The 12513-nt window shown below is 43.6% G+C and overlaps 1 protein-coding gene across 1 annotated transcript; it reads right to left on the bottom strand.

The window, feature by feature from the left end:
- Window positions 1–1926: 1926 nt before the first annotated feature.
- On the bottom strand, window positions 1927–5025 carry LOC146200375 (uncharacterized). The gene is made up of 3 exons (XM_084592338.1): window positions 5014–5025; window positions 3081–3227; window positions 1927–2511 (listed from the first exon to the last, which is right to left on the bottom strand). The coding sequence occupies exons 1-3, from the start codon at window positions 5023–5025 to the stop codon at window positions 1927–1929; spliced, it is 744 nt and encodes a 247-aa protein (XP_084448464.1).
- Between the last annotated feature and the right edge of the window lie 7488 nt (window positions 5026–12513).

A 12513-nucleotide genomic window follows, 5' to 3' on the forward strand; every position in this document is an offset into this window, starting at 1 on the left:
AATATTTTTTCCACATTTCCGGAGCGTGAGCAGCAATCCTCTGCATTAACTATCGTTCAGGTTCCAGTACAAGCACGACAATCAAAAAACGTACCCAAAGCATCTATACTTCATCAGACGCTGTGGTGTTGTTCACCGTTCATTATTTTGTCGCGTACCTACTCGAATAAGCTATAGCGAGTTGCCTATATCCATTAAAACAAAGTATATAGTATACACTGTATAGATGACACACAAACGTATGGAAAAGGATGAGTGCACTATGAAATGCAAAGGGAAGCAACTGCTAGTGACATCAAAGAAAGCATAGGGGTTAATCTGTTTTGATAAATGTGAAACAGTAGTATAATCGTGAAATAATGGACTTTAAATAATAGAAGAAAAACTACCCCTTAAAGCTCATGGGGTGCAATCAGCGACATACATTTCCCATACGTATTAATTTATTACAGCTACGAATAAATTATTTGAAATTGGTCAGCAAGAAGGAGAAATACGCTGTTACTTCTTTCATGCCAGGGTTCGCGGAATCATTTTTCAATATTGTTACGTTTCTCCACCGAGAAGTGGGACAGCTGATGCGGCCACCGCACAGCAACAGGCAGAACCGCGAGCGGATCGGCCATTTCGGCGCAGTTTATCGGCCGCGCAACGCTTCCTCCCGTGGCGTGTCTCAACGTGATCCTGCCACGCGCCAAATGTGTGTGCGTGCGTGTGTGTGCAAACGTCGGCCAAGCTTGGAGCTCGTGGGAGAGTGCGCCGCCCTCCCCCGTCTGCAGGAGGTGGAGGAGATGCGTTCGGACCACCCGCGATTGAGTCATCCCATCTTGCCCAGACACGTTGGGCGCTCCATTTCCTGTGAGGGTTTACCCTTTCCCTGTGAACTGGCATGCCTATATAAAGCAGCGGCAGACTCCGCTGAGATAGAGACTACTTTGACGCGCCGTTGGCACGACGCTAGACACCAGCAGTGTGAGAGTGTCTGTAATCTCTCCGGGTCAGCTTCACTGCCCGTTTCTTCATGATGTTGCAGTAAAGGTTGTTTCGTTAAAAGACGCCTCGTCTTTGCTGGCACCTTTGATGCCGTCCGCCGTCCACGGAGCCGCCAGGCCAACGCTACCGAGGGGTCGCGCGCCGCACGTAATAACTGCTGGCAGCGGTACGCTACCCCAGGCACTCGCGACCCCAAACCTAACAATATATAGTGTAGATGGTAAGAGCAAGCTAACTGCACAGCCTGCCATGATGAGAGCGTGTTTTTCTTTTTTCTTTTTTTGCACAACCAAGGCTGTTACATCGTTGCAGAGTTGTGTATACTCTGAGCAGGCCATAAAGTGACAGATCTGATTCGGTGATACTAAGATGAGTATACGAATGAGTTGCTGTTCGGAACAATGCACCGAAATGTGTTCTCAGGCAGCTTCTACGCTGCTCCAGCTTCGCGGTCAGACTCAGTTAAGATGGCTGGTGCCGCAATTGTCTCTTATCGAGGTTTGTGTTATGTCTGCTGCTATAGCGCATTTCTATTGCTAACAGCAAATAAAGGTGTTGCTTTCTCGAGGTCTGTTTGTTGCTCAACTGCTAGGCAAAACCATTTATATTTTATTTTTTTTTTGTGGGAGAAAGCTCACGACTGCGCAATAGGCTCATATTTTCCTATGATGTCCATTGTACGGGAGTTACATTCAGCAAAAATCTGTAAAAAAGCATAGATTGTGTATAGAAAAATCATTTTTACTACCACGTGTTGGCCAATAAATGCACGGAGACTCGCAAGACCAGTCCAGTAGAAAATTCACACATTTATTTTCTGTAGCCCACGCTCTAACGATCACTGAAGAGGTTTCGTGGTAAGGCTACGATGTTTCATGGTTTCTATATTTTGATCTCCTAACATACAGCTTTCAAGCAGGCGCTGGCCTTATGTTATCGCCTTCGGTACCCGTGGTGACCACCAGCCCAACCCCCGGATCCCCCATATCCAGCTGCGGCGTAGAGCCCAGCTTGATATCCAGCACCACCATAGCCGTAGGGAGAGTACCCTCCGTAGCCATAGCCACCAAGGGCGCCGCCTCCTGAAGCGTAGCCGACGCCTGCGTAGGGAACGCGGCTGTAGCCTGCTGCAGCGCCACCGTACGGTGCGTATCCGTATCTACTGTTCCCGCTGTATGCACCGCTGTAACCACCTGCTACACCCCTGGCACCGTACGCTATCGGAGCAACCCCGGGCCTTGAGGCTGCTGCGCTAGCGGGAACTGGTGGGACGACCGGGGCGGCGTTGAAGACTACGTCGGCGCTGGCACCCGGTGCGGTGCCTGGCTCGTTCGTGTCCACCGCGGCCCGGAAACCGTTGGCGTCGGCGATGTAGTTCACTCTCCGGTAGAGGCCGTTCACGTCACGGTAGCCGTACGATCCAGTCTTCATATTGTTGGAGTCTCCCTGCTCACTGCGGAACTGGCGATTTCCGTACTCGTCCACCGTGTCATAGCCGAAGCTGTACGGCTGAGGTGGCTGCAAAAGACAGGTGATAATGTTAGAAAGTGGCAATTATTGGGCCTCGAGTATTTCACTTGATGCTTTAGAGCGCAGCGAATGGCTTATTCTGCTGTGAATTCAGAGTTTTGTGTTTATTCCTCTCATCCACCCGGTGGGAATAATTTGCAGGCCAACATATCATGTAAGAATGGATGATTGGCCTTTTTCCATCATACACTGAGGCGGACAGGTTTTTGGAAAGAATTTCAGTCCTAAACGGCTTGAAGAAATTTAATTTTGACCCATAGTAGCTACCTTCAGAATGAAATAAAGCAGGTCGGCAGTGTCCGTATTGTCATACAGCCAAAAAATAATAATTGGGAAAAAAAAAACTATTGAGCAGTTACCCAGACCATAAGAAAGAATGCAGAATATGTTTCTAATTTCTCCTGATTATTTGAACTGGTATTATAATTAGAGCTTCTAGTTCACGCCCACAACAGGAACAAATCATTCTCAATCGATAAAGCAATAAATCGAAAGCGATCTAAGTGATGGTCAAAATCAATAAATTTAGTAATCTTGCACAAGTATAATTCACTTACAGAGGATACGTCTGCGTATCCCCGATAAGGAGTAGCCGCTACCGGAGCTGCATAGCCGCCGTAGCCCGCTCCAGGGTACCCGACCGCTGTGTGGTGATCATGAAGCCCGTACGCTTTCGCCGCCAGGAAGGCGACCAGGAGTTGTACCTGAAAAAAGTCCCGATAATTGGAAGTTTATCAACTCCGGGCAAGGAGGCTTATTAGACGGATGGCGTCAAGTTTCTCAGAACACTATGAAATTGATTGGTAATGCTATGTGCTACATTATCGTGAGACTGCTCAGTAACGTATGCTATATTAGATTGAGCTTTCTGCACGAGCCGAGCTATTTTCCTAACCCACGTCAAATTTACGGTCTGTTCAAGGAGCTTTTGTTCCTGCGCATGAGAGCCTCTTAATACCAACATTTTACGTTATACTCCGCCCCAGCACATTTCAATCATAAGCACCGAACTGCGCAGGCAAGGCCCGCAAGGACAGTTCTGAGGGCATCATGTGCTAGATTTTTGTTATATATACTTGCGTTCCGGTAGGGCTTCCGCTCCTGTTATATTGCGCTTCTTTTCTCAATGCCCGAGGCTGCTCCTATTAGAGATCCACAACCGTAGGTTTAAACTGGCACAATAAATGTCGGAACTAGGCCTATCCTGTGAGTTATCGCTTGAATTCTAATTTGCCCTGAGAATCAAAACAAATTAATGAGAAAGCTAACGTACCATGACACAAAAGCACATCAGAAGTGAGCATGTTTCCGGTAAAAAGTCAATAGAGACTTTAGTCAGGTTAGTTCAGTTCCGAAGCTTTGGAGCCGACAAATACAGCTTCAGAAATATAGAAGCTAGGAAACAATATTCGCTTCCTACCTCTTGTCTGCGCAGGCAACCGTTAGCTCAAAAAGAATTAGACAAAATACAGCGTTGTGGTAGCCTGAGTTGCTTTGGGGCATTAAATCCGACAAACCAAACCAAACAAATCATTTCATTTTTTACGAAATTACCTCATGTTTAGAATTTCTTCTGTACTCTTTGTAGTAATTGCTTTACCACAATCTAAAGCACCACTTTTCATGACCTGCTCTAAAAAGAGTGCTCCTCTTTTGATTCCATCAGCGCATTTTCCTTGTGGGTCGGCGCTTACTCTCCTACTTGTTCATCACAAGAAAGTGTCAATGTTGCCTGCGATATTGACCGCGCAGGATAGTATAAGCTTGGATACGTGAGAGGGCTTGTTTGGTTCACATCTGTTTTCAAACTCTGGTTGAGTCGCGTAGCCGACACCGGGTAGTGCATCCGCTCCTGTTATATCGCGCTTCTTGTCTCAATGCCCGAAGCTGCTAATGTCGGAACTAGGTCGATCATGCGAGTTATCATACCATGACATCATAACAGCACTTCAGAAGTGAGCATTTTGCCGGTAAAAAGGTAAACGAGACTTTAGTTAAGTTAGTTCTGTTCTGAACCTCTGGAGCCGACAAATACCGCTTCAAAAATATAGAAGCTAGAAAACAATATTCACCTCTGACTTCTTGTCTGCGCAGGTAACCGTTAGCTCAAAAGGAATTAGACAAACTACGGCGTTTGTAATAGCCTGAGTTCCTTTGGGACATTAAATCCTACAAACCAAACCAAACAAATCTTTCCTTTTTTACGGAATTACCTCATGTTTAGAATTTCTTCTGTACGTTTTGTAGTAATTACTTTACCACAATCTAAAGCAACCCTTTTCTAACCTGCTCTAGAAAGAGCGGTCTTCTTTTGAATCCATCTGCGCATTTTCCTTGTGGGTCGGCGCTTACTCTCGTACTTGTTAATTACATGAAGGTGTTAGGGTGCCTACGATATTGACCGCACAGGATAATATAAGCTTGGATACGTGATAAGGCTTGTTTGGTTCACATCTGTTTTCAAACTCTGGTTGAGTTGCCATTCCTCACCTTTGAAATCATAGCGGCTGCAAAAGACGCCAAGCGGAGCTGCAGTTCCAGGGGTTGAGAGCAAGGCAGAGACAAATGTCTTGTGGTGGCGTCTTCACTTCGTCCGCGAACTTTTATACTGCCGAGCTGAGGCATTTGACGCGTGTCGGTGACATAAGCATCAGAAAATATAAATAAATGAATACGAGTTCACTCTCTTCAGTGCTGCTCTCCCTGTTTTCTCATTTTGAAAGATCCTTCCACAGTCGCGCTATTGCGTGGGCGGTCTTTTACGCGTAACTCTTTGAGCACACATGCCGCGCGTGAGTCACCTCAACATGCGTGAAAATGTTTCACGCCTTCACTGATTTTGCCAGCAGCCTTGAGAGATACCACTGCGTGCTCGTTTTTTTCTTTAATATTACTACTACTGAAGAGAGGCCTTTCGCTATTGTTATTGCTTATGTTACATCAGTCTGCTTGACATTGAGTTGTCCAGACATCTACTGAACGAAGAACTAATTTGCTAACGGGGATCTACTATCGCTGCTTTCCGTTGACATGTGGTTTGTTTCTTCACTGCTATGCCCTTATTTTGCCACAATTAATGTTTTTACAATGGATGTTACCTTGCGGTGCATTGCATTCTGTAAAAATGACAAGACCTCGATCTTCTTGCGTAGATTAGGATACCTTACAATTATTTTATCATTTCAGGCCACTTACACAAACAACATTCAAGAATAGCGCGTGCATTTAAATGGTGTATTGGTCAGCATTTGCCTTTGTCTGGTGATGTACTGTGTTTAGGCAACGTCAAAGAATAATAATTAGACGAAATAACGTGGTCTATACAGCTCCGTATAATGCGTAAAAGCGCATCGCTCTATGTCTAACTCAATGTATATTGAACGCGATTGTTATTGTGTCATTTCTTGTCACTTACACAGATAGGATACAAATATGCTGCTAATAAGACTGCGGCGGAAATCTGCAGCTTCTTCGGTTAACGGCGTCGGTATAATGTAGACTCCATCTTCACAGCTCCAATTTTAAGAGATTGTATATTTTGTTCGAATCATCAGGCAATTCTTTGTTTCATGAACCACAATACATATTCGCGATGCCAGCAACCCATGCGGCACCTGGCGGCAAAACCATGCAACCGCGCCAAAGAAGTTCAGTAGCAGACGCCCCTACCCGCTAGCAAAGCGCTCGTAGCACCGCGAAAAAAAAAAAAAAAAAAACAACGGCAAACCGATTCTGCAGCCGTTCCGCAGCAGAGTGGCACATTGCTTCATGTATTTACTTCGTGATCCAGCGATCGGCGCCAGATAATCGATGCACTTTCAATCTCCGCGGAACTCATTGAAAGTGCCGTCTACATGTAGTCTCGTCAGTTTTTGTCGTACGATTGCTTTCCAGGTATCAACTGCCTTCTACTTACCTTCTTAAGGGACGGAACACCTACGGATAAGTACGAGTGAACAACAATGCGTACGGAGCTCGACGTCTCGCGTCACGTACAGAATTCGACCGACGCACGTATAAACAACTCCTAGTTTGTGACAGCTTGATCATAGCGCTTTTTAAGCTAGTTCTGCTAAGAACGTACTCCTCAAATGCGCGTAAGGGAGCACTCTACAACGATCGGCTTAATTCTTCGCCGCGTCAGGCAGGCGTCTCGAGATCTGCGCAGCGCGTGACTGCCCCCGATCTTGTACAGCACGTGTTACGGAAATTGGGTCCGTTGTGTGATCACGCTCGCCTATGCGGCCGCTCACTTTAGCGTTGCCGCTTGTCACCCTTGAATAATGTCACAGAATCGGTATAGTTTCGTCGGCGACAGATCTCTGACAACTGCGCGGTTAACTGATCAAGCCGGCACCTTTCTTTTTGATATATTCTCAAATAAAGCTGTAATTTTCTGGCGACAAAGCTCACTTGCAGGACGCTCATTTGGTGAAGGGCTTGAATGCGTATCACACCTCGCCTGTTATCAGAGCAGCATGAAGTGATCAAAAGTCCTGAAGCCTAAGGATTATAGTCTCAGCCGCAAAATGAACCCTCACGCCATCAAGGCCTAAAGACATTTAAAATGCCTCGAAATGATTTATTACCACAGCCAGAAACGGTCTGATAGCATTTCATGGCATTTCATTCTTTAATGACACCGTACGGCTTCATTTTGCGGCTGAGACAAAAATCATTTCGCTTCAGGACTTCTGACCACGACTGTACATAACACGTCAAATCCAAAATTAGCTGAATTAATAATATATTATTCAAAGAATTAGGTGCCATTCAATTACCTCAAGAATGTGCTGAAATCAAAGCTTATTTATGCCAGTGCTCAAAACGAAACTTAGATGAGCTCGCACGGTCTTTTGAACTCAAGTTCTTGATGGCCCTATACGTATACACACGTGCCTCTTATCCATCTTGTCCCAGTCAAGTTTAGCTCTAGAATATTTCAAACATGTGATATAGGCTGAAGTAAAATTGGAGTACACATTTCGCAGTAAGAAAAGGATATCAGTAAAACAAATGAATGATTTTACAGATATATCTAAGCATCACCTTGTCGGTGCAGTTCAGTTGAGTCGTGTCCGACTCTTCGTGACCCTATGGACCATATCACGCCACGCTTTCCGGTCTGTCACTATCTTCCTAACATCACATAACTACATCTGCAGCTCCTCGAGGATGCGATCTAACCATCGTGTTCGCGATCTACCCCTTCTCCGGAAACCCTCAACCTTTCCCAACATCAAAACTTTCTCCGGCGACTCCTCTCTTCTCATCAGATGACCAAATTAGCTGAGCTTTAACTTTAGAATATGACCCTCCAACGTGCCAGGGTTTATGGTCGACAATATCGATTGATTTGATCTTCTGGCAGTCCAAGGAACTCTCAAGAGTCTCCGCAAGCACCACAATTCAAACGCGTCAATTCTTCGGCGGTCAGCCTTCTTCACAGTCCAACTCTCGCATCCATACATTGTGACTGGCCATGTGGTTTTCTTGGCAGAAAATACTGGAGTGGGTCAACTTGTCAAGTGAAAAATAAATGACTCCCGTGAATAAGTGAGTGAATACAGATTGGCCGTACAGAACTGATCTACACAACCTTCCTTGCACATGAGCAAAGTGTGCTTTCTTGGACACCTGGCGATTAATTGCAAGAAATTATTTGCGGCTGCTCTAAAGGCCGAGACTCATACGACAGCTGTCAAGTGGAGCTTGATAGGATGAGGCCCATCAGCTGTACGAGAAAGTCAACATAATAATCAGCTTTTCGTGTTTGATGACACACTATTAAAGGTAATGGCTTTCTGCATAGCAGCTAATATTTATTTATTTCCACAGCTTCTTGAGAATATTTTTCTACATATGCAGTGCACGAGCGTATTGTAGATGTGCATAAGCACTCACTACATAACCGGGTTAGAATAAGGGGAACATGTACGCACAGAATCAAAGAAAACCAGGGAAGAAGTTGCAATTAGCATTCAATTCAAACTTTATTCAGCATATTTGCAGAAAAATGCAGGAAGCGGGGACAAAAAGATGCTCTGCAGCAAGCTTGACTCAGTTTGCAGTTGACTCGGCCTCATTTCGCAAGCAAACATTTCAACAAGACGATATGTCTTCACCTGGGCTGAAGAGAAGTCTTGTTGAAATGTTTGCTTCCGAACTAGGCTGCCCCTCAACCCTTGTTTGTTTTTCTTTGATACTAGATCTCCAAGACTTCCATTTTTCACTTTTCCATTGCTCTATTTTCACACTGCTGCATACAAGGTTAAAGGCACATCATCTGGCACAAGCATCAATTGCCGTGTGCCTCCTGCACTTGATATCAGATTTATTGTTCTCTTTGCAGCGGAGCATTTCAAACATTTACACCCAGCCGCACATGCTCTTGCATCCTCCTAAACGTTAAATAAGCCGCTCAGTCTAGGCAACAAGTTAACTCAGGAAGGTGTCACAAACTGTTTTCAGTAAACTGCACGCTTGTGTTAACAAGCACTAATGCATCAATGTCTAAATAGTAGCGACATGCTGTACCTGAATACGTGCCTGCGCTCGACATATAAAGTTCTCTTGAAAAGTATTGCTTTCTGCACCTTTCTCACTTTTCCAGTTTACACCTTCTGAAGCTAAATAGGCAACAGCAACAAGTGTGGCATTGTTCGAGTTAAGTGGAACTATAAATGGGTATCAGGTAAAGAAAGAACATAAGATATGGCAGCCATGTACCCTAAAGCATAAGTACGCAGTATTAGCTGCTCTGCAGTGCAGCTTGCATGAAACGCGAAACTAATTACCACATACAGACAAGGTAATCATCACAGCCTTCGCCTGGAGCATAGTGTTTCCGCAGTCGCTGAGGCCAAACTTTATGCTTTCACTCAGGGTTGACACATGAGTATCATCTATCAATGTTTAATTTTTACAGCAGTGTTTTCCTCCTACAACTTCAGCATTGCTGGGATCAGCTTGCCGTGAGCATAAACTGTGTTGTTTTCTCATGAGAACGCCCAGTCAGACACTATACATGAATTATATTTATTAAATATCAGTGAATGATACACCAGTTTTCTCCCTAACAGCTTCGCACTGTACTTCTGTGTCCTAATATTTTAACAGCTATAACCAACAAATAAAGTGGTGATGTCCTCATTTATAGAAGAATACAGGAAGAGGAAGGAATGGAGGAAGAAGTCATAGAAGAAGTAGCTTAGGCAGGTGCTAGAGGCGTGCATCTGTTTGTGAGCGGCAGACCTACAGAATCCCTGCTGCACAACAATAACATACATATTAACTGACAAACTATTACTGCACTTATCGAAGTATTGTTTTACAAATGAACACCAATCTCCATCAACTGTAGCCACGTGACACTCGTGAAATTCCAAGCAGAAAGAAATCTCAAGAGAATGAAATACAGTGCAAGAATTTCTATCAAGCGAACTTTCGCTGGGCTTAACAAAACCAGAAGCAAAACGATTGAAGGAATTGAGCTAATTATCTGAACGATATATGAAATGTGGAAGAGGTTGGCAACAAACTGATGGGCTTGTATAAAGACACATGAGGCCTGCTCGTCACTACAAATCATTTTTAAGTTAAGAACCCAAGCTTAAAACCATCAGCTACAATGTGTGGGGTACATGAGGTACTAGAAAGTGTTTAACTGAAACATAGTCACTGTATGTCCTACAGATTTAAACTTTATGTGCAGTGGGGCTTTAATGTATAAAATTGTGAAGTATTTACAATCACAGATAAGCACAATATTGAGCTTTAGAGAGGCTAGTTTGGCAGTTTAGCAGTTAGTGAACTACTTTACTGAAGATCCGATGCCCGAATAAATATTTTTACCTTCTCCCAGTGTCGACTAAGAATGTCCGACAGCTTTTGTAAAGGAACTGTGATGATTTGTGCTTAGTACACTTTTACAAACGCGTCTTTAGGTACTTCGAACGCAGCACTGTCATACGATATATGCGCACAAGATGCAATAATCATCACTGCAAAATACAAAGCTGACTCTTTTAGATGGCGTTAAGGTGAGTTGTGTCACCTACCTACCATTCAAGTGCTCCATAATTATATTTAATTTACCAGTTCATGTGCACAGCACCCAGAGATAGGAAACTGAAGTAACCTGATGCCTATGTCGCGTATATCAACTCAGTGTTCTTATCTGTAGCCATCTTTGCATGAAAATAATACAAAAATTTTTTGGGTGTTCAAGCAATCCTGGCTAGATTACAGATAGGTTTACTTTTAAGATTCGGGTAAGCAATGGATGTCTGATGAGAATATTGAAAGAATTGTGTTTGCACATACTACAGATGCATAGTTTGCAAAGTAGATAAAGCATTGAAATTTATTTCTTAGTCATTCAATACAGCACCATGCTACCTCCAAGCACCCTTTTCCTGAAATTATAAGATGTTCTAGTCTTTAGGGGTGTTATTTGTATACACTAGGAGGCTGAGAAGCAAGCCTTGTTGTCTGGTAAAGATGGTATGTGCAATAAATGCAGTGAAGCAATCCTTTTGATATTTTTGTAGCACTCAAGAGAATGCTCAGTGTCATAGACTCGACTGTTTTCCTGTCGCCCTCTGTACCGCATGTTCCACACACACGCATCCGCCGGTCCTCTCGCAGCTTTCTGCAGAAGCTCTTTAGCCTTGGAGGCTTCAGCGAAGTAAGTTGATGTGGACGGCAGGCCTTTTCAGCTGCATTGTTAAAAAACACAATCGGAAGAATGAAAAGTACTAGCAGTAAATAAAAGAGCACTGTGGTTCATAGAAATTGGATAAAGATAAAAGTATGGTAAAGAAAGCCTCTGTAAACAACGTACAAATAGAATAGTTAATTCACAAGGAAGTTAGCAACTGAAATTTAAGAAACAAAATGATACAATTCTTAAGATATGTAACATCTTAAGAAACGTGTTTAAAACAACACAATAAAAATAACAATCATATGCTGTTCCATAGTCTAGTAAAAAAGGTCAACGACCCTAAAAAAAGGGCAAGTGGCTCTTCTTGTACCATGCTCGCGTTATTAGCCCCGAAAATATGCAAAGCATATTCTTCCTCAAACAGAATTTGTTTATCTTTTGAAATATCTTCCTAGTGGTACTTTTCAGTCTATAGAGAAAAGGATATATATCATGTAACCAGAAAAGTTTCAAACTCAGAGGCTGGTGCCAAAAAAATGAAAAATAAAAATAAAGAACTCTCTTGCCACCCATCCTACAACAGCGGTGCCGTGCTCCCTTGAAACGTGGCCAATTAAAAAGTAATGGGGGAGATGCCATTTACTTGCCTGTCTGCCTTTTCATCAATTTTCTTAGCGCCTTTTTTCCGTTTTTTTTTTTAACCCTGTAACTGGGTTGAAAGTACTTCGTCGAAAGGTAGACACAAGCCAGACGGGCGAGCAGCCAGACGGGCGAGCAGCCAGACGGGCGAGCAGCGTGTGAATACGACACAATACGTTATTTATACTAACAAGCTTCTCGGCCACAGACTGGCTGCGGGAGCGAAAATTCCCGAGGACCTCGCTAGAGAACAAGTTTATGGTATCCGATAGCGTAGACATAGATACACACGCGAAAGAGGCGACGCAGAGCGCAGGCTTTTCGAAGGCATCACTAATCACGCTTGCACTCTCGAAGAAAGCAAATGCATACTTGCACGACACAGACACACGTCGTAGCGACATAACACGTAAACGCAAGACATCCGCGTATGGAAATTGACACCGAGCAATGCAAGCGGCACCATCAAACATGAAATAATTTTTTACTAGTTCTTTGAAATGCGCTGTTAATTTAAACGCACTATCGCACACAAGCCAAATCTAATCAAAAAAAAGACTTTTTTTAAATATTCGTGATGACCCTTCTCGCCACGAATAGCTTTTATATTATCCACGAAAACTAAAAAAAAAATGTATACTGAAAAAAAAAAAAGAGGTTTTACAGCTGAGCGCTATCAACCA

Source organism: Amblyomma maculatum, chromosome 2 (genome assembly GCF_055883805.1).
Source record: "Amblyomma maculatum isolate TAMU_Amacu chromosome 2, ASM5588380v1, whole genome shotgun sequence".
NCBI lineage: Eukaryota > Metazoa > Arthropoda > Arachnida > Ixodida > Ixodidae > Amblyomma > Amblyomma maculatum.